The sequence below is a fragment of the Musca vetustissima genome, unplaced genomic scaffold, assembly GCF_032173495.1.
Source record: "Musca vetustissima isolate MV318-11 ecotype Yass unplaced genomic scaffold, APGP_CSIRO_Mvet_v1 utg7855, whole genome shotgun sequence".
NCBI classification, from domain to species: Eukaryota; Metazoa; Arthropoda; class Insecta; order Diptera; family Muscidae; genus Musca; species Musca vetustissima.
Genome location: NW_026881196.1, coordinates 18,329 through 42,111, shown reverse-complemented (window position 1 = coordinate 42,111; position 23,783 = coordinate 18,329). Strand labels below are relative to the sequence as shown.

At 33.9% G+C, this 23,783-nt stretch overlaps 1 protein-coding gene across 1 annotated transcript in view; it reads right to left on the bottom strand.

Moving 5' to 3' along the window:
* Positions 1–366: 366 nt before the first annotated feature.
* Positions 367–23,783, bottom strand: part of LOC133327219 (protein sidekick-2-like) — a gene marked incomplete at its 5' end in the record, with an annotated part of 36,917 nt that continues 13,500 nt past the window's right edge. Inside the window, 2 exons of the mRNA XM_061535781.1 lie at positions 367–428; positions 2,746–2,860. Coding sequence (XP_061391765.1) covers positions 367–428; positions 2,746–2,860 — 177 coding nt within the window. The remainder of the gene's footprint in view (positions 429–2,745; positions 2,861–23,783) is intronic.

Here is a 23,783-nt window from a genome sequence, read left to right as displayed (position 1 = left end):
TAGCCAGGAGAAGAACCTACGTACCCACCATTATGCGATGCGTTTCGCCGTTGGTTAAGCCACTCGTCAGGCATATTAGGCTATGTTGGCTTTACAAAGGTCGTACGTTGATAAATTGTATTTATTCCGCCCAAGCTTGACTCGAAAGAGTATAAATAATCACTTAAAATTACTTTCAAATGATCACTGCCCTTACAAGGCGAAATTCAAATAACAAAAATTCTTACAATCGTTAACGAAGTAGCGGCAATATGCTCGTGTTTTTATAAAAAAGATTCCGGATTTGGTGTTCTTAGAAAATACTGACTCTTTGTGGGGTAGGTAACAGAGGGACTTCGGACATTCCATTCGACTGATTTATACATATTAGAAATGTTGACCCTTAGTGGGCGAGGACCAATGGGTCTCATCTTCGGATTGATTTAGGCCTGGGGAAAAATAAATTATTTTTATATGAACTATGAGACTTTATTTAACATGCTTCGGAATGCCCGATTTTGGAACAATATGCACCGTTTTGTTGTATGATTTGTTGCTGTTGCCAAAAAATCTAGTAGTCGATTTTCAAATTCCTCCTTAGATATCAATTTTTTATCATTAAAGAAATTTTGCAATGCAATAAAAATTCCCATCCAAGCTCCCGAAGTTTCTGGCGAGTCACTGTAGATGTCCTGGTTTAACACGACATCTCTCCTGTTGGCCAATTCTGGCCGTTTCTGGCCAATTACTATCTTCAAACGGGCCAATTGTTGACAGTAGAGATCAGAATTTAGCGTATGGAAGCAACTCATAATAAATAATTCCCATCCAGTCCCACGAAATGCATAGTAGAACCTTCCTGGCCGTTATCCTGGTTTGGCCACCGTTCGAGGTGGTTCGCAGTCCTTTGACCGAGACCGTTTCCGTATATGACCCATTATTCATCTCCAGTCTCAATCCGTTTAATAAATGGGTCTATCTCACTCCTATTTTTTCTGTTAATTGGTGTGGCACCCAAACATCGAGCTTCGTTTTCAATCCAGCTTTGGGTAAATGGTTTAAAACAGTTTTATGATGGATTTTAAGCTCCTGGTCGAGGTTACGAATTTGAAATTGTTTGATCGATACTTTACGGGAAATCTATCAGTACAGCCATCTGCTGAAAAAATAATGGATTTCTTTTCCTCCAACCTAATATGTTGCTACATAAATTGACCTTTATGTGAGGAATTTGCTGTTTAGGTGTAGAAAATATAACCTTTTTTTTACTAACTACAATTATATATTTCTGTTACACATTTAATATAAAATATACTGTATTTGTTTACAATATATTTTTAACTTCAACAATATATTCAATATTTACGGTGCGAAACAAAATTAATTTGTGTGTTTGTGCATATTTTTCGGTTAGCTAATATAATCAACTGCAGTGATTTTACAATAACAATATTATTAGTTTGTTTTGGTCGCATGTTTGGTTTAGTTGTTTGTTTGTTTGTGTGTGGTAGTGATTGCCTTTAATAAATTCCATAATTTGGCCAGTATATTTAATAACATGACCAACATTTGATTTCCTCGTATTATTGTTGTTGCATCCATTACATTTTATGTTATGCCCTCAGTCAAAAACTGATTTACCAAAAAAATAAAATAAAAATTACCCAAAATAATTAGGAAAAAATTGCATATTTATATTTTAGATGTATGTATGGGTGGTTGGTTCGTTTTTCCTTTTGCTGGTTATGACATATTAAAATAATAACCAATTAAAAGTGTATTCAAATATTATTACAACGACAAATCAAATGCATTATTCAAATTTCATTATTTTTTCCACGATGGAAAAATATATATCGAATGAGTATCGATTCAAATGAATTCACATTGAATATTAATATGTGTATGGGTGTGTGTGTGCATTTATGTGATGAACGAACGAACGCATGGATGAATTGAATGTTTGTGAGTAAATGCATGCGTGCGTGTATTTTAAAATCTATGAACAAATATCCATTTGAAAATTATGACTATGGCTTTGCCATTTATTGTGACTCAATTTTGTGATTAGATAAATGTCTAATACTAATGGATATATAATAATATTTTATGACATTTTTATCACAAAATATTTGAATTTCTAATTATTTTGTGTGTAAATAAACATTTGGTTTTTAAATTGCATATTTTTCGAGAGAGGTTAGAGGGTTATTGCCATAAAGGGGGTAAATGCGTAAAAATAAATTAAAATGGAACCTCAAATATTGGGATCGTTAAGAAAATGTCAGACCATTAACGACAGTTAATGCGTCCGAGTATGTGTTATAATGATATATAATGTAAAAATGAAGACTTTGATCCGGATTGACCCATTGGTAGTAATGGCAGATATATAATTGAAATAAAAAATATATTTATTTTTTTAATGAATTGGTGCAACACTTGCTGATTTTGGAATAGATTGTAGAATTGAATCAAAGAAGACAAAATTTCAATATTTTTTTGGCAGTTTAATGTTGAACTCAGTGTATTTACATTGTATTCCATTTTTTTTTGTTTCAACCAAAAAATTGAATGAAGGTATCACAATCGAATAATTTGAGATTTATCATATATATTTATTCAAGGCATTGTCGTTCCTTCAAACAGTTAAATTAAAATTTATTAAGTAACATTAAAAAGATTCAATCCAATTTCTCATATTTAAGCTTTCCCATCGTAAAGTTTTACGAAAATTAAATACAAAATTATTATATAAAAACTTACCTCCTTCATCTGTCATCACCAATATTGTTGTCTCCGGTCCCAATCCCTCAGGATTAAAAACCTGAACGGTGACTTTATATTGGGTATATGGTTCCAAATTGAGGATTTCATGACTCTGTAAAGAAACAAACAAGATAACCAAAAAAATAAATATAAACACAAACAATATTTCTCGGTTAATCAGAAAATGGTTTAGATTTTTAAATAAAGTTATTTTTCTTATTTATTCAGACTATCAAAAATCTTTGGGACATGTTGTTCGTTTGTAAAAGTTTTCAGCAGTTTTTTATTTATTTTGTATTTACTTTCAAAAACAAAAAAGTTTGTGAATTTTTTTCTTAAATCCAAAAAGGCAAAAATTCCAAAAAGTAAGCAAAATATATAGTAAACAGAGAATTCAGTGATAGTTTTGTTGTTCTTGTCATTTATGTATGGATGCGAGTCGATGGCATTTCATCCAAAGCAAAAAAACTTGTTTTGAAAGTAAGAGCTAGATTCTGATAAAAAAGTTGCATTGAAGTATACTTGGTTTTTTTGCGACATTTACTTTTGTATGTGTGTGGGTGTGTGTGTTTTATTTTTTGTTGTTGTTGAAGGGAATAATCCTTTCTTTACAACTTTCGTTTATTTTTAAGATTTCGTTTTTGTCCTTTCATACAAAAGTTGATAATAACGGAAATTGCGCGCAAGAAATCATTTGTTCTTACAATAAAAACAACAACAACTACTACTAAATTTGAGCTTTTTTTCTTGATACCCTACAATTGGATACTTACGAAATACAAATGCGTATATATTTTTTTCTTGACTTAAAAAATCATCTTTAGCATAAAGTTATTTAAAGACTCTCATAGGTTCTCCCACTGGGCTTCTGAGAAATCACAACATTGAAATAAGGTTTTAAAATAATGCACATATATTGATGATTTCAAATCCATTTTTATTGAGCATTCTCCTGGCAATAGAACTAGAACACAACTTGCTGTGGTGGCTTCTCATTATATTACGAAAAGCTATTATAAATAGTTGGGGGTCCGAATCATTTATATATATTGTCAATTATTAACAATAGGAATGGTCTGGCGCATCTAAAATTTCCATTGGCACAGTTTGAGGTTCGACCTTGTGTTTCTTCTATAATAGAATATTAGCGCGAACATTTTCACAAAATGTTTACGATAATAGTTGATTGTAGGGTGATTAGACATAGTTACAGAACATATCAGGCAATATACATGAACACCTGGGCAGGAAAATTATGTGTTCTCGTAGGATTACGCACAATTTTACAATAGCTCAAAACAGCGCTCATGAGGATTTCTGCAATGATATGATTTAAGAATTGCGATCAATGTGACGAATCAATGCGAATGAAAACGGAACAAAACAACAATCCACCGTGTCTTCAAAGATGACACAAATCCAAAAAAAAAGTTGATGGAAGCACCTCGAAAATGGTCGCCTGTTTCTTGGGCAAAACTGTCAATTCTCAGACGTACACCTCCATTTGTTTGCCTGTTTTCGGAGAAATTCGATAAATGAACTGGCCCCAAGAGTAATATTGCTCCTAAGCCTACCTTTCAATAAACCAATTGTCATATCTCGACTAGCTGAATTGATCATCAGTGTCCGTCCGTAATAATTTGTAATTTGTAGAGACCACAATAATGTCCCAAACGTCAGAAAATATTACACGAAAAAGAGAATGTGGATATTTTGATGATAACACTGTACAACACAAAAAATGTCGTCTGAGACTTATAGTAAAACTCTATGATGAAGATTTTGTAAAATATATTCTGATTTGTTGTATCCCAGTTTTGAATGAGTTTTCAATCAAATGAAAGAGTTTTCATAGTTTTAAGATTTTTGACGTTTAAGTTGATTTTCGAGTTTTGGTCTATTCTAAGATCATGAATGTCCGTCCGTAATAATTGGTAAACGAAATACAGATCGCAATCGTTATGAAATGTACTTACGTCAGGTTCTGACAAAGTCAGTGAACTTTATTTTTGTTAGTGTTTTTGGTCGCCCAAACGTCAAAAAATATTACACGGAAAAGGGGATGTGGATATTTTGAGGATAACACTGTGCAACACAAAAAGTGTGTTCTGACACTTATAGTAAAACTCTATGACAAACATTTTTGTAGAATATTCTGACCTGCTGTAAACCAGCATTGAATGAGTTTTCAATCAAATGAATGAGCTTTCATAGTTTTAAGATTTTTGACGTTTAGACTGATTTTAGACTTTTGGTCTATTCTAAGATGTTTGTAGAATATTATAACATGCTATAACTCCGTTTTCAATGAGTTTTCAATTTCCGGGAAAGGGTACCAAAAATACCCGTTAAGAGATTTGCCTGTTAACGTAAAATATTTTTGAACTTATTTATTAAAGATTCATATATAATACTAAGCCTTCAGTGGCCAATTTAGTGTATCTCATGTAACGTAAAATATTTGCCACATTTATATCAGTAATATTGCCAAAGGCACCATATACCTAAAATGCAAGGATTTCGAGAAATTTTAATCCGAATATTTTCAAATGTCTTAGAAATAGGAATAAGAAATTGCAACGCCTTTTTAGGTTACCTCTCAAGGAAAACTTTCGAAATGCCGATACACGTGTCTTCTAGTTTTTTGTTGCACGGTGTAATCAAAAATAGTAAAAGTCCAGTTTTTGCATTATTTTACTCAGTAGTCAATTCGATGGTCATTGGTAGTGACACAAGTGACATAATTCTAGATCTACATTTAGGAAGGTGTATTTTATAAATCTAGCGGCTACGTTCAAATTCTTCTCAGATTAAAAAAAATAATCAGTGGGAGGAATGATGATGTGACGGTATAAAAATTAATTTATTTTCGGCCCAACAATGAGGCGAGTAATCCTAATAACTAAAATCGGTGGGACTCTCAAATTTTTTTCCAGGTTGTTTATCATCTTCGGAACTGAAATATCATATTGGTGACAGTCAGGTTGAAAAATGCGGCTAGGAGCTTCATAATACCTAATATTTGGTGGACAATAAAAATGTTCCACCAAGAAGTCTTTTAACTGCATCTTTAACTCCTTGCCAAAACATGATCAATATTTCAGCAACCTATTTCACGAATTTCGACTATGTGACTCTCATTGAACAAAAATTTTAGATTGTAGCCTATACGCAATTCGTCCACTCGCAAAATGTTGAACGTTTTGTACAAATGTAATTTTTCAACTTTCGTTGAGTAATATTTTCACTAATGTAAAATATAAGTACTTCGACACACATACATGCACTTTTAAGCTTGCCTCGCATTTCTCTTGCAGCATCACACATCTCAACACATGACAAAAACGTTAATCGGAAATTGAGTTTCTGCTTTCCTTCTTAGCGCTTTTGTGTGAATTTTCCGCCTTTCATTCTTAAAATGTGATTGTGAATGAACGAACGAACGAAAGTAAATAACGAGTCGTACGTACGGAAAAAATCGTAACAAATAAAGTAACGTCTTTTGTGTAAATTGTTGAGATTGGTTGGCTAGGTCACATTATCAGTGCGAGAGTGAGATGATTACTACAACACAAATATATGTATTTAAAAAAAAATCGAATGATGTCAGAAATGTCTTCTTTTTTCGTTTTGCTTGCTTGGAAAATGACACAAAAATTTACACAAAGTTTTACGCAAAAATTGTTTGAAGATAATCCGGTGAATTGCTACGATTGAAAGGAGAACAATACTCTTTGTCAAAAATTCCAAGAAAAGTTATTCCCTTGTTTTTTGGTTAAATAATCCTAGTTTGAAAGGGAAAACTTTTTACAAAGGAAATAGATGTAATTAATTTTATTAGTAGATCGTGTTGGTGTTTTGTTTGTTAGTTAGTTTGTGAGGTGTGGAAATTGAAGTTGAAAAATAATCTAAAAGCTTTGAGATAGAGGTGGAATACACATAAATGTTTAATTTGATTTAAAAGTTAGAGTTTCCGTGTTAGCCTTTCTGGCTGGAATATAATAAATTGCTTAATTGATTTATCCACAATAACAACAAAAATAAACATATAGAGAGGGGGAGAATCACATATTCAGAATTTATGAATTAATATTCGGCTACAAACTATATTTTTATTTAATGCAACATATAAAATTTTCAAATAACTTCATGCTATAGAAATAAAATCTATGTTTTAATTCTCGGTTAAAAATGAATGGTGCAAACATTTTCTTAAAAAAATTATTATAATGCACTCGCACTCACACACACATACACCCGGCAAATCATCATCATCACCATATGAACTGCTGAATAGGATGCACACAAACATAACAAATCTTTGCTGACAACAGCGTTTGCTCCACGAAAAATAAATCATAAATGCGCACTCTCTTGACATAATTGTTGTTAATATTCGTACATGAAGTGGAAATGGAAATAAACTTGCATGTATACACACACACATTTGTTTCTTTTGCTTAGAGTGTGAGTACATTTTCTTTGAACAAATGCTGCTGTGAGTGTGTGTGTGTGTGCAATATGTGTGAGAGGTACAATCTAGCAGTCAGTTGGAGTGACATTTATTTGAATCTCTGCATGATGGAGATTTTTTTACTGTTGCTGCTGCTTTTGTGTTAAATGATTTTTCACTGGCATTGCTCCAAACATGTCGTCATTACAACAGTTATCACATTCATCAAAATTCTTAAACATCTACATTTTTTAATACCCACGTAATATAAAAAATCGAACATTTTGAGAGAACACGAAATGTGCAGAGAAATGTGTGCATTTGGATTTAATTTTTAATACTTTCAAAATGTTACCAAAAATGTTGCCATACAAAAATCAATAACACTGTGAGACAAAAATCGCGGTCATGCTCTGGAGTGGAAGATTCCTTTTGGGGATGGAAGACTTGGGTGAGTATATGAAACCCCCGGAAATGAATAAGCCGTAGGTCAAAGTTCGGAGATATGGCGTTTTTTTGCTGGCCACCTTATTATCTATGAAGACATTTCTTAATATCTTCAATTGAAGCTATTGTATTTTTTAGGATTACATATTTATAGTAAAATCGAGGTAATGAGGTTTTTCTGAAGAACATTTCGTCGTACCTCTAAATTAATACCTTGTATGTCCTTTCCGACTTTAATTTATTGAACGGGACTTCAAATATCACAAGATTCGACTTTTCATTCTCGCAACATTCCACACAAAAGTTACTTATAAGATTTTGGGTGGAGTTCTCAAATATGCCAAGTACGTAAAAAAATAAAGAACCGTTTTTATACATTTTTGAACAGTTTATTCAGATGAGCTACGGTGAACTTGTCAAATACGCTAACAAATAAATTTCCAGAGAGAAATACCCAGTTTCGTAAACACAAAAATCATGTTGAACAGTGTAATATAGTGCGTATACATAATGTCACAATGTATACGCCCCAATTATAATTTAGATAATTCGATGTTAATTTAAAATTTATCATAATTTTTTTTTTACATAAGAACGTTAATTCTTCTGAGTGGTTGGGAAGCTATTTGTGTACTAAAAGATCTTCTTACAAAAACAGATGTAATAATGCAAAAAACACGAATATTGCATTTCCTGGAGGTGGTTAGTTCGTCTCCAATTTTTGTGACAATTTGTTGAAATCGTCCTATATTTTCAGATCTAAAAAGAAAGCTCACTGGGAAGACATTTTGGAAACTGAATAAATGCCGAAAATGGTAAGGGAATGTTGCACGATCGCGGTAATCGATACATCACCTTCAAGGGCATTTTTGGAATACAAAATAACTTCGGTGACGTAGGGGATGATAGATACCAAAATTGTCTTTAACATGGCCCACACTCGGAAAAAACTACCGCCTAAACGACCCACGCAAAAGTGTAAACGACCCAATCTGCGAATTTGGAATGTGCTCATGTTGAACAGAACAGGCGTAGTTTTTACTTTGGCGGTTATAATCAACAAGTACAGTGTATAGGGCAGTAGCAAGACGTAATTCAAAGAGATAATTATCGGGAGAAAGGGAGAGAGGAGAAACGTATTTCTCCTGTAGAGATGTTGTAGAGGATCTGGAAGGAGCATTTTGCAAAGCTTTTGATATCAAATAGTGACGATGAAGAAGATACCTCAGAACAAATAAGAGATGACGGTATAGAGTATACACCAAGATGTGTTAAGAGTAACAATTAATCGGCCGAAGAACAATAAAACAGCAGGTGCCGATAAATTACTAGCAGAACTATGCAGGGCCACCTCTCAGATGCTTGTATGAAGTAGCTGAGTAGTACGATTTGGCTAGAGGAATCCAGGCTCAATGATTGGAACCTCAGTTTCATGTATACTATGCACAAAAGAGACAAAAAGGCGAACTATAGAAGGATAAGTATCCTTCCCATCGCATATAAAGCTCTGTCCAGCGCAAAGACTGGCATATAAAGCTCTGAACGGTCAAAGACTGGCAAATCCACCATAGACCACCACCATAGATTTTCATTCTGCTCCAAAACATTGAAAAGACCCAAGAAAAACATATCGACACATTCCATTTATTCGTCGACTATAAATCCGCATTCGACAGCCCTATCTGTTCAGAGGCATTTAAAGCAATGTATGCTTTCGGCATTCCTGCAAAATTAATACGGCTATGCATGATAACATTATCTGGCACAAGGACAACAGTTAAAGTCAGAAAGGACCTTTCGGAGCGCTTTGTCGAGCCAGGATTCAGACAAGGTGATAGTTTGTCATGTGATCTTTTCAATATCCTTCTGGAAGAGGTCATGCTATATGCAAAGGTGAACAGAAATGGCATTCTGTAGACCGAACAACACTTGTTGCTCGCCTATGCGGACGACATCGACATAATGGGTCGACATTGCGAGCGGTAACAGCCTCCTTGGAACAAATTGTTTTTTCTTTGACTATATTCCTGTCATATATTGTACGTCAAATTAATAGAAACCCAGTGCGAGAAATCACAAAAAAGGTTCGAAAATGTATGTTTTTTCGACAGGTGAGCTGTTATTTCATGGATTCCATCATAAAGCAACATTTGTAGATTTTATTAAGAGGTAAAACATTGCTGAAGAGTGAAAATCAATATTTGGAGTAGTTCCCGTGATACGCGTACTTTTTTTGAAAATCCCCCCAAAAATCGGAAAAATTGAAACGGTACTGGTTGGTTGATGTCTTTAGTGCTGTACAGTTTTATTGAAGACTTCGTACTAACATTTAGTAAATTACTCTAAACAATTTTTGATTAACTGAAACGTGATTGGAAATGACAAGCAAAAGGAAATAATGAGTTTTACTTTTTTCCTTCCTATCAAGCAACATAAAAGTTTTCACTGCCACTCATTAAGATTACAAACCATATAATTCAACAAGAAAAAACTTACATTATAAATATTAAACGTGACTCTTTATAGATCAGATCACATGATATATTGAAAATCATAAGTCAAAGACATTTGACATACATTAGTGATAGTGGAGCGGGGGAAAATATGATGGCAACAACCAAATGTAGAAATCTAAAAATACGAAAAAATATACTTGGCATTTCAACAATGTTTCACTAGGAAAGCACTCACTCAAATCCAAGGGGGAAGAGAGAGGAAACGTGTGGTGAAGATAGGATATGATAACAAAAAATGGAAAACGAACAAACTATAAACGAATGATGGATATTTTATATGTGCGGCATTGCTCTAAAACATAAGTTATCTCTAGACTCTATTTTAGCTATCAGGAAGCAGTGAACACAAAAAATAACAACTCAGCTTCATCGAATGCAAACTACACCATACCAGCTCTGGAGTGATGCAACCACAACTACCACACTTCCACTTGCATATCCATATCCCAGAATAGAACTGAACTGAAGATAGATGTGGGGTTTCTCGTTTGATGCCAAACATTTATTTCCCCATGAAGGGCATAGCTTGCAGCTGCACAATTATGAACTATGACCTACAGTGGTGGCAACAAAGAAATGTAGAATTACATAAAATTTAGTTCTAAATTTTATTAAAAAGGATACGTGATGGAGATACGAGTATAGCTGCAGGTGCAAACATATTATTTAAAAAGATGGGAGATAAGCAATAATATGTAGGTTATTTTTTTAAGACTTTGACATTTCTCGTTATGATTTTTAAATAATTGGTACAAAACAGAAATCTAAATCCATTATGAAAACGTCGATAAAATCGGAGAAATTATCGACGTTGACCGGCATATTAGCAGTCGTTACATCGTTTTGAACTATTTACACAAAGCTGGATTCAAAAAGAAGCTCGATGTTTGGGTGCCACACCAATTCACTGAACAATGGTTGGATCGAATTTCCATCTGCGAGGCCTTGGTCAAACGGAATAAGATAGACCCATTTCTTAAACGGATGGTGACTGGAGATGAGAAATGGATCACATACCACAACCCTGTGGTTAATGAGCGGTGGCCAAACCAGGATCAACGGCGAGGAAGGTTCTGCTAAGCTTTTTAAGTTGCTTCCATGTGGCCAAACGCCAAATTCTGATGTCTACTGTGAACAACTGGGAACAACTGAAGACAGCAATTGACCAGAAACGGCCAGAATTGGACAACAGGAGAGGTGTGGCTCGCCATAATCTTCGGGAGCTTGGTTGGGAATGTTTAATGCTTCCGCCATACAGTCCGGACTTGGCACCAAGCGAATATCATTTTTTTCTTGCCTTGCAAAATTTCTTTAATAATAAAAAGTTGGTATCTAGGGAGGATTATGAAAATCAATTTTTTTTGCAACTAGAGAGCTGACTTCTATGAGGGAGGCATTATGATACCCTTCGACTATATGATACCCTTCACCACTTTGGGTACATACAAGAGATGCTCATATGCACAATATCCTTTAGATAGAATCGACATGTCATCTTTGGAGGACCATTGAAATGGAATCTAATAATAGCCATATATATGAGGACCGCACAAAAACGCTCTATCGTGATTTCAATAGACTAACCGACATGACTGGCTACTACGACTCAGAATTTTATTTTGATAATGAATGGTACTTTATGGTGCATCGAATCAATATCCCATTCAATTTCTCTTAGTCAAATAACTGAAAAAAATAATAATAATATTTAAACCAAGGTGCAAGAGTCAATGACTATGAAACAATGATGGAAAATGGAACAGAGTCATTGCAAATACTTTTTCCGTCATATTTGAATGTATTAGAAGACAAGAGTACATTTGTGTGTCTCTTAGCGCGTGTGTGTGATTGTGTTTTAGACCAGGGTATTTATGTGAGAAGTGTGATTTGATGTATGTCTCAATGTGTCTCAAAATGTGAGCATGTGTGTTTGTATGTATGCTGTTATTATAGAGTGGATTTATAGACAACTACCAAAGCAGAGTTCTTGTTCAGCAACGAGCCAGTTGTGAACACTGAAGCCACTGAAGTGATCTTGGCCCACCATACAGACAATAGTGGCACATACCATTGTGCTCCACTCTGAACTAAAGAATACACTGGCGTTAGTGGAGTTGGGCTATGGTAATGTTGGAACTATTAGCGTTTAGCGTGTGATGCATATGAAAAATACGAAAAATTCGAGTGGATGATAAATAACTTTTGAACATATGTTCGTTCGTACGTTTGTCTGTCTGTCTGTCGGTTTATTTGTTTGTTCGTATGTATGAGTGTGTCAGTCTGTCTCGTTAGAATATGTGAGTTTTGTTTTGTGAGAGTTGCATAACTTGTGGTTTTTTCCTCGTATCTATGAACATATATTTGTCGCTGTTGTTGTGTGCGAGTGTGTGTGTGTGCCCACATTCGAGTGTCCCTCGAGTGCTAAACAAATCTCGATTTAAATTAGAAAATCAACAAAGCACGAAAGCAAATAAATATTCGCTGGAAAAAACAGCAAGTTTTTGATTGGACAAGGGGAACAAATATGAACAGAAAAAAAATGAGAAATCAAAATTTTGAATTGAAAGTTTATAGAAAAAAGTGTGGAAATATTACAAAAGTAGACATTTAATATTTATATCATGAAAACGACTATATGGTTATAGGATATTTGTACTATGTTTAAAAAATAGAAACGACATAAAATGATAATTATCCTATCACATTGTTTAAAATTTTTTGATATTATGCCCAGCTAAAATTAAATGGGAATATCATATTTTCTGAAAATTATATAAATCTGTTTTGTAATATATTTTATTTCCCTCTTTTATTATAATTGAAACATCCTAATATTCCTATAATATCCAAAGACTTATTGAGTTCGCTGTATTTTGCTTCGGATATAGCAGTTTTGGTAATGAACTTAAATGGCGTGGAATTTTTGCCAATCTATTGTTGCAATTGTCTGTTAGTTTCCAATGCAAAAAAAAAAAAACTTTCCCCTCTCATTTATGATTGAGTAATGTTTGGCAAATGGAATTGGCATAGAACATGCAGGGTAATTGCAATAATAGGAAAGTAATGGATCTCGAAAATTTTCGAATTTATATTAGACGTTCTACTTTTCTGCTTGTGTACTATGTAACTGTGAGAAACAATAATAGATTGGTAATGTCTGTCAATTAATGGCCTATGAAGGAATTTGCATGTAGTAACTTTTGTGAGAGAAAAATGCAAAATTGTGGTGGAACTTGACATAACAGGCGGGTGGAATGCACGACAGGAGAAAAATGAATATATGCCATGGTGCACAGTCTTTGAATCAATATTATAACCATATTATAACTGAGGTACCTGTCGCACCAAGAATTTTGTGTGAAAAATAACTATGGTTTCATTCCATGACACCGAGAAGATAAGGTCCGGAGAAGTGCTTAAAGGGTTTCATAATCGGATTTTGGGGGAAATATTAAAACATGTAGGAAGTTTATATATTATAAATATCGTATATCCGTGCCATTATCGAGGTATATTTTAGCTACGCTGAAAGTTGAAGCACTTTTCAATGTTTTGTGAAAAGTTAATTTGTTGAACCCATACTTGGTATCAGTTATTATCATATTTTTAGTGTTGACTATATTTACTAATGCGGTACCATTAGCTACATTCTGGATAAAACATACAGACAGCTGTACTGATCCTGTCGGCATCGAAGTTGTTGCTTCGGAATGTCCGATTTGGGCCAAATTTGCACCGTTTTGTTGTAAGATTTGTTGCCATTTCAAAGGTAATTTCATAGTGCCTCTCTCATAGAAGTCCTGCTCTTCATTTGCCAAAAACTCTAGTAGTCGATTTTTACAATCCTCCCTAGATACCATTTTTTTTATCATTAAAGAAATTTTGCAATGCAAGAAAAAGATGATCATCGCTTGGTACCAAGCCCGGACTGTATGTCGAATGCATTAAAACTACCCAACCAAGCTCCCGAAGTTTCTGGCGAGTCACTGTATGGCTTAGCGTTGTCCTGGTGGAACACGACACCTCTCCTGTTGGACAATTCTGGCCGTTTCCGGTCAATTTTAAATGGTTGAAAATAGTTTTATGGTCCGTTTTTAGCCTTTGTCAAAGAAATAATGAACCGAATTATCTCTTTGTCCACTTCCATACATAATTTTGATGGATTTCATACAAATGTTACACCAACAAAAATCCAAGTCTGCCCGAGTGACATGCCATTTTTCATAGATTTCAGAATGGTGTGTGTATGGTTTTTATTTGTTCAAATTTTTATGTAGATCACCATTCTTTTTCGGCCGGTTCCATTTTAATGGTCTTCCAAAGATGCTATGTCTCCTCTACCTACAGGACATTGTACACATTATCATCTGTTGCATGTACCCAAAGTGGTGAAGGGTATCATATAGTCGACTCCGTCCGACTTTTGATCTTTCCTTTCTGGTTTCCAATATGTTAAATGTACGTCAATATTGAAACGAAAGACCTTAAAAAAATTATGAGGAAATAATGTTTTGCCTGTCAAAATGGACAAAGGAATTGCGCAGAGTGGAATCATTGTTGCCTAAGAAATTGTGAGCAACTGACAAGCATTTTTCTATGCATTCATTCACAGAGAGTTCCACTCAAATCATGTGTAAAATAGGCCATAATGAAATGGGAGTTGCTTAGCCGTGTTATTGTCCGTTTGCTTACCAACATAATGAGTACGACTTCATTTTTTTAATTCATATCTTACATATAATATAGGGTAAGGGGCTTCTACTACTTTACCCTTAACAATGAGTGTCTCAGCTTATATGCCCTACTGATCCAACTACAAACAATGCCACAAAAATAGAATAATTAAGAAAAGCGAAGGAAAACAAAGGATATAAGATGAGACAACGTGTTTAAGTCTGATAAACCACGTTGGAAGCGTCCTTTAAATCCTGTAGTGCATGACGAATATGTTAGAGGGTATTTCTTTAGACGACTGTTGTGTAATAACTGCAGACATACAAAGTAGGAACATAGATTTGTATTTCAGGATGTCCGAAGTTCATCGAAATTATATAATTTATACCCCATGTTTCTTTGGACCAAATCCGTTTCAGACAATTTGGAGTCGATTTACAAATGTCCGTCCGTCGGTCTGGCCGGCTGGTGCGCACGATAACTCTTGAAGGGAGTAACCGATTTCATTCAAATTTAGTTTAAATTTGATGATGGCAAGATCGGACCACTACTTTTGGTACCTCTGCCATAAAATTTTAAAAATAGTGCAAAAATTTAATTTTATAATATCATGTAATTGGACAATCCCATTTTAACCAAATTTTTACTACCTATTATCTTTACTAAGCCTTGATGAAGTCCAAAGAAGGGATCCATTGGTCACTCCTTCTAGTATCTCCCTCACACAGGGTCAAAATTTTATAAACTTGTAAATTTAATTTGATAATAACATGCATTGCATATAAACTAATAATAGAATCTGTGTGTAATTCCGAAGGCCTCAGCAAATCATAGCCTGACACTATTTTACTGGTTTTTAACATGACTCTTACCCTTAATTATTATTAATCCTAACAACATCAAAAACAAATGGAATTAAAAACATCTTAAAGTTTGACCGAGTATTTCCATATCCTCCATCTGAGGTACGTATTCAAAATATTTCAAGTCGGTGGTAACTGATTTAATTAAAGGCACCCATATTGGAAGACTATGACCGTGAAATAAAATGAGACTGGGCCTTTATATGGGGATATGTCAAAACTCGCACCTAAATTCATGTGCATGCGTACGATTTTAAATACCGCAAAAGTAAAATGCATGTTTTTCAATTGAAAATTTTGTGTTTCCATAAAAGTAAAAATTTTTCGGATCAATTAAAAAAATGTTTTCAAACATTTTCGCCGTTTTCAGTTGTCACACATGAAAATAAAATCCCTTCGCATTTATTACCTAACAAACCCTATAAAGGTGAGAAGTTGGTTGTTTTGGTACTCAATGCATTGAATTAGGTTCGAGCCTAAAATATTCCGCCTTTTTTAGCATCATCATGGAACATGTGGTAAAATTGCCATCAATCCCAATGATTGTACTGTAGGTCGTATAATTTATAAATTACAGAAATATATGATACTTATATGATGATATAATATATTTATTAGCCACTTATGAATTTGACATTTTTTGTTGGTTTAGTTGAAAATAAATTAAGAGATTGGAAATCTAGTGAAATCTAGTAGCTGACATTATAAACTTAAAAATAAAAATGATAGCATGTGGTGGTACATGTTTCAGAAGCATTTACAAAACCTGAATTTACATAGGTCAGTGCTACATTTCAAACCATTTATCTACAAACACTGATATTCATAACAAGAAATCGTTTGGTGCCGCACAAAAATACACCATAATCAAGAATGATAAACAGCATATCGTTTACGAGAAAACAACTTAAATATATTTTTGCAAATTTAATAAGATATCGTAAATTTTTTACTATATCTCATGTGGCAGACATTTAGTTCAAATCCATTGCACTTTACAATCGGTATTTGCATAAAAGCGTGTCCTATAAAAAACCTCATAGTCTTACGCCCACACTGTACTGTACAATTACACTTTTTCCCCTTACATGATGATGTATGGATGGATAAGACAGAAGCATTCCATGCAAGTGTGAGGCGTGTGAGGGCGAAAACGAGTATTCGCTCTTTGCATATAAGGACATTTATTTAAACATTATCAGTGATAGTACTCACGTACACAATATTATTATCGTAGTAGTATTCCCACATTCATACATAAACATACCCTCTGTTCACATATACTGGCTGTTTATATGCACACTCACACACACTTGCATATCCGGGGAACGTGTTTTTGTGTGTGAGTATAGTTTATTACGTGTGATTGTAAATCTACATGCGTGTTTGTTTGTGTGTTTATTTCCGTCCATTTTTCTCCATCTGCTTCCCAAGTGCATATTTTTCTGTTATCGTAGCATTTTTAGTTTCTTCATTTTTTCTCTGCGGTTGGCCTGGCCCCCTACCAACATTTTGTTTGTTTGTTATTTTATCAAAATAAACCTTAAAAGATACCGCTAAAAATTCCCCATCCCCTCCATCTGACAACACTGACACAAGTGTAAACAAACCATTCATCGAGTTAATGTGATACAGTGGGAATGTGAACCACTTAAGGAAGGGAATGTGTCCTTTTTTAAATGCGTCCAATATAAAGGAAGACTGTTATGTAGATAAAATCTTTTTTGAACTGAAAAATGTGTAACATAAGTACCAAACTATTATTTTTAATCATTCCCAATTCCAATTATTTATTTCCTTCTGACAACACTTTTTTCACAATCTCATCCCACTGTTCAATATCCCATCCGTTCTGTGCTTCTTGTAATGTAGTCTTAAATTTTTATTGTTCCCTTAGTTATATTTTACATGTTTATCCTTCCGTCCGAGTAGCAAACCCACATACATACACACAATCATATATACATGACTATATGCCTTGTGTGTGCCATACTGCGTTGAAATATTACGCTGTGAGGCGTAAAACGTGAGAGTCATTTTGAATATTCGAACGCTACGAACGCTGTTACACAGCATTACTTGATGTAGTTTATTCTCGCTTTCGCGCCCACCAAACCACATTCTCAAAATGAACTGAAGTCAGTCATATCTCTCAACAATGGATAGATAGGTTCTGATGCAGTTTTCATATCGTTTTTTTTCTTCTTTCTTGTTCGCATTCGTCCTTCGACGATGCCATCTATGGCATAGACTGACACACATTTGAACTGGCGCGTATGTATTTGTGCATGTATGTATGTGTGTGTTTGTGCCTGATGTAAGCGAGTGTGAGAAGTTTTCGTATCAGTAAAAAGTCATATCTTAAAGTTGACTAGATCCGACACAACTCAACTACACTTTGGTTTACTTGCAATATTAATCTTTATATGTGAATGCGAGTGTAAAAGTCGATGCAATTACAACTAAGGGTTGCCATATCTATTTCAGGATAAAATGTAAATGGTATGCCATTACATCAAGGGTTGCAATTTTTATTTTAGAATAAATAAATCGAAATAAAAAATAATAAATGACAAAAACGAAATAAATACAAGAACAAATAGTTAAAATAGGTAAAGTTCGGCTGCTTTAAATTTGTATATCCTACGCTATTAAAAAATTAAAAGGGCCTTTTTATAGTGATTATGTTATGGTAAAGTGTCTGCTAGTAGGTTGATTTAAATTAAAATTAAATACAATATTATTGACACTAAGGATGGACTGAAAATGAGACTGGTACTTATTTGTCCTCGTTTAATGATGCCTACCTAAAGGACCGTGAAAATTTAAAGCAGGGTCAGATTGTTATATAAACTACTGAAAAAAGTCCTTTTTTGACCCGGCTCTACCAAATTTTCGGTTTGATCCAATTCTACCTCATTGGCGTTTCCGATAATATTTTCATCAAGTAATTTCAAATTTTATGAAACATATTCTATTATTACTATGTTCTAAATCCGTAGTTATCTTCCCTATTTGGCCCTAAATAAATTTTTTAAAGGCAGACATAACATATTCGATCCTTAACATCTAATTAGGGTGGTGATCAAACAATGTAAATAACTTTGAGGGAAACACACTTTCTAAAATGCCAAACTACCGACCCTAACGTTGGACAGGCTGAAATTTGGTGGAAAATGAGTCGAAAACCCTAAAATATCGGTAATGATCGGGCTCTTCTTCATGTGTGGCTATGTCAAAAAAAATGAACATACATCAGAAGTCTTGTGCCGAAGTTGTGACATTTTGAGCTCCTACACATAGGATATATCGTGTACCTTTTTAGCTATTACAGTTCCATTAGTCCACCAAATGCACTATGAACCAGGATTTTTTTTTTGGCAAAAAGCCAATTTCAGGTATAGCCGATAAAACGTTAACATTTTTCTCACTGTATATTTTTTTGGGTTATCCATTCCATCATGAATTCATTTATGCATCTATCCCTCTATTTAATTTTGTACGCTTCCCCCTTTTCCCTGCAGCTGTAGCGTTACTAGCTCATGCATGTTTCACAAGGTGTATACCTTTTACCTCTTCGTATGGTCCCTTTTTGATTCTGCCCCCCATATGATGGTCGTTTTAAGACTGTGGTTTTTCTTTCGACTAACTATTAAAGTTTCGAAGCACCACCAGAAAAAAAAACGAACGAACGAATGAACAACAACAATACGAGAGTACCATTTGCAAGTGTGCATGTAAATATGTCATGGGTGGGTTATATGAGAGAGTAAGAAGCTTGTGTGCGTGTGTGTTATATACGAAGCATGAGATTCCATTGCAGCATATATTAGTGCGGATAAAAATTTTGCATAAAATTGTTGGCAAACTTTATTTTCCATAAAAAAGCAAAAACGAATTGCTCATGTGTAGCCTTGAGAGTATAGCTCCTGTTTCACATTCATTGCCGGGATAAAGTTGCTGTTGTGAAGATGTAACGAAACGGAACGTAACGAAAAAAGCCAACGATGTGGTCATGTGCATATAGACCGTGGTTATGTGGCACAACATTGCAGCTAGCTAGCTAGTGATATTGATGCTGATGATAAAGTATTTAAGCTTAGAGATATGTGCTAAAAGGGATGGAGTAGCAAGTGAAAGTATGGCTACATTTTGAACTAAAAAAGGATTGAATGTCACAACGCATTCTATTGTTAGGGGTAATTGAATCTGTGCTTGACCTAATTTTTGATTTAGAAATAGTTTTAATTATGACTACTGGGAAAGATATTTATTGGAAAATATATCCGGAGACATAAAACTCCAGATATTTTAATATTCACTGTGCCTGTAGATATATGGATTGCCTGATTTATATATGGATTTTATACCCTCCAATACATGGTAGATTGCATAATTATATTTGACACACCTCGAAATTTGACACATACCCATTATGTAGCTCCCAATATATTTCTGGGGCTGTTGTTTGTCATTTCATGTTCTTGCTTATTTGAAATGAATTTTCAGTATGGGTTCACATTTTTCTTTTACTTCATACATACCGGTCATATATCCCGATCCTTAAAAATAGGTTATAACATATTTTTTGACATAGCTCCTATGAAAAGGTCGCGTAAATTTTTCCAGTCATCAGACAATGGACTCGCTTAAGTATCGGTATGTCGAAGTTCCTGGATTAGGAGCTGATTGTCTCTTATTTGGTAGAACATATCGACGTTTTTACTTGTTTAAAAAAATAATCTCAGAAAAATTACAAACAACCCCTCGCACTTTGCTTCCAAAAATACATTAACCGAATTTATAATTTTCCCATGCTTTATTGCCACACAATATGTCCTCGTATAAATTGTGTGGCATACGATATTAGTAATTTAAATCCACTATTTTTTATTGCCTACTAAATTTGTTAACAAAATACCAGTTTAATGAAGCCATTTGTATGACAGTCAGAATTGTGAGAAAACATTCAACATTTTCGGTAAGAAAAAAAAAAAAAAAAAAACACAAAACAAATGTTGAAATTATACCAATGCCAACATCAACAATTTTGGTATATCCTTGAGATTTGCATTTATGCAAATTCATAACACAATATGGTGGTACACATTGTTCTTTGCTCGAGGAGGAAAGAGAAAGAAAGAGCAAAGCCTTTTCGAATAAAAACGAATTTTCTTAAAATGGTCCAACACAAATACCGAATATATATCCCAACAAAATATACTATATCCGACGACATTGTAGTTCCTGTTTTTATATTTTTTTTGGGCTAAATGCACAACATATGCAAGGAATATGCAACATAAACCGAGACATGTACCAACATCAACACACACTTACACTCTCATACGTACATACATCCTCGATATGATACGGAAAAAAAGGGAAGCAGACTAAGAAAAATATTTTGCCACTAAATTGTGATAAAATGGCTTCCATATTAAATCTTCAATTTCGAGGGAAAAAAGTTTTAGAATGTGTGTTTTTTCGTTCATTTTTTCGCAGTCCACTAAAAAACAGGGCATTGTTTTCTGCGTTTGAATGCCTGACATGTTGCGATGTGAAATGTGTTGGTGTGAATGCCAGTAAAAGATGTGCAGCATCCCGAGGTACTCGATTGTGTTATGATATGTGGCGCCAAAAAATATCCCAAAATGCCGACATAGCTCGTAGTTGTTTTTGTTGACAGAGCTATACTTTTTACTGAAAATTGTTTGTCCATAGCATAGAATAGTTTTCTTTTAGCATACAATTTTATGGGATTTTATTTTGTTCCGCGCATTTCTGTCAAGGAAGCTTTAGTGCAAATTAATAACAAATAAATGCTAGTTGTTATTATTTTGCTATAACATGTTCCTTTTGTAATGGAAGGTGGTGTAAATATTTGCGTTGAATAGACGAAGAAATAAGAAAAGAATTTTTTAGTTATATGGAGGCAACACCAATTTATGTATATATATCCAATTCAATTACATGTTATATACTTTCCGACGAATTTACACTAGACAACAAAATAGCATCGGTGTGGGAAACTCATAATGACAATTTTCAATGAATTGGATTTTTGATTTATAGCGTGTGCAGTACATGTCCCACAGTGTCACGACCGCGGCCCAAAAAGTTCAAAACCAAATACATCGGAGAACAAATTTATTCATGAAAAATTATAGAAAACACTCCAAATAGAATAAATATTTTTCCCACTAGATGTTAGCTTAGAAGCATGGTATAAAGGATTAAAATATTCTACATCAAATTTTAGTACATGTCACTAAACAAGAGAAATCGGTATGTAATATTTAAACCGATCGATATAGGAAAATAAATTCGAAAAATATTACCAGCTTCTTTATAGAAAGTCCCCAGTACTATTTTTCCACAAATTGTATGAAAGTAACATGAAACTTCATTTTTCGTGCATAGTGCCAATGTATGATGGAGGGGTGCGGTCACAAAAAATAAATTCAAAGTTTGGTAAACCCTTTCTACACATTTATATTTGAAAGTCTTTAATGGTCATTGCCTACATATTGTTATATTGTACGGACCAAAAATCTTCGTTTTCTTATTTGTTTCCGATAGTTTTCTTTTTTAAGTCTTGTACATATTCATATGCCTAAACAAATGTAAAAAAAATTTATTATGGACTAAATTTAGATTTTCATTTTAAAAATAGATTTTTCCTCAATAACCTCTAAAGCTCTCAATATTTTATCAACTGTCAGATTACAAATCAACTTAACAAATTGTCCTCGTTACGACTATCATCTCTCGTCGCACATAAAACACATTCGACATGAAAACCATTTAGACAGTTTAGAATATTATTGAAATACAAGAAGAGAAAGAAGAAAAAATCAAAAACGACTCATAGTCAAATATTTCACGTTTGTATAGCGTTTTCTCATAGCCACTCATCCTTTCCTTCCATATATATCATTCGGTGGCTAATGCCTACAGAAAATCTCTAAAAGTTATGAAAATTGCATGATAATCCTTAAAAAGTTGACACAAAACCCCTAACAGTTGGGCGAAGGGAGCGAGAGATACACTAACTTGATAAAATTTACTGGCACAAAGCCAACATGAATTCGTTTTTTGACGTTTTTTTTTTGTACCGGTTTGCCTCGTCGCCCTACCTGGCAACAAGAAAGACGTACACACACACAGATGCGCACTCACAACATTTTGTACGTTTTCACTGGTCTTGTTGCTCAAAGGGTAACGCTTGATAATGTGTTTGGTTTTTTGGGCAAATGTGTTTACCTTGTACGTATTTGGAATGAAGCAAACTTCCGTTTATGTTTGATTTGGTTTGCTGTACATTTTTTGTTTTACCAGTTTTGTTGTTGTTGGCGTTGTTAGTTACCGCTACTGCTGCTGTTGTAGTTTTTCCATTTGCATTGCTAACTACAATGTTTGGTCGAGTAATGGAAGAATCCTTGATAATGACAGCAAAGCTGTTTGTAAAACCTCGACTTATAGGTAAATTAAGGCTTGTAACTTATTTATAAATGTAGACGGGGAGAGGAGATTTGATTTTTTTGTTCTGTTCGTATGACAATAGTTAATAGAGAGACTGTGAAAATGAAATTAGTTGGAGTTATTTTGGTGGAAAGTTATGAAGATCGGGGTTTGAGGGAATTGATAGAAATGTAACAGCAATAAATGTATGCATTACAATTTTATATTTTTCTTATATTTTTTTATTTTATATTTTTGTACGATTTCTACTTTGCATATATTTCACAACTGAAAAGAGAAAATCTCTTCAAAAAATCCGGTTCAAAAAATGAGTGATATGTCTCCGGCAAATCGATTTCATTAACATGTTTGACATACTGAAATAAATTTATAATAAATAAAATTTCATGCGAATCATATTGTACAATATATTCAAAAAATTTTGGTTTGCATATATAGTTTTTTGAGCAAGGATCGGATGGAAGTGGAAAAGGAATATCGATTTCTAGTCTCGTCTAGGTGATCGCATGTCATTTAGTTTGCGGTTTGAGAAAATAATTACAAAAACAGGCATAAGGACTCGAGAGAGTCATGTGCCCACATGCTTTACAATAATAT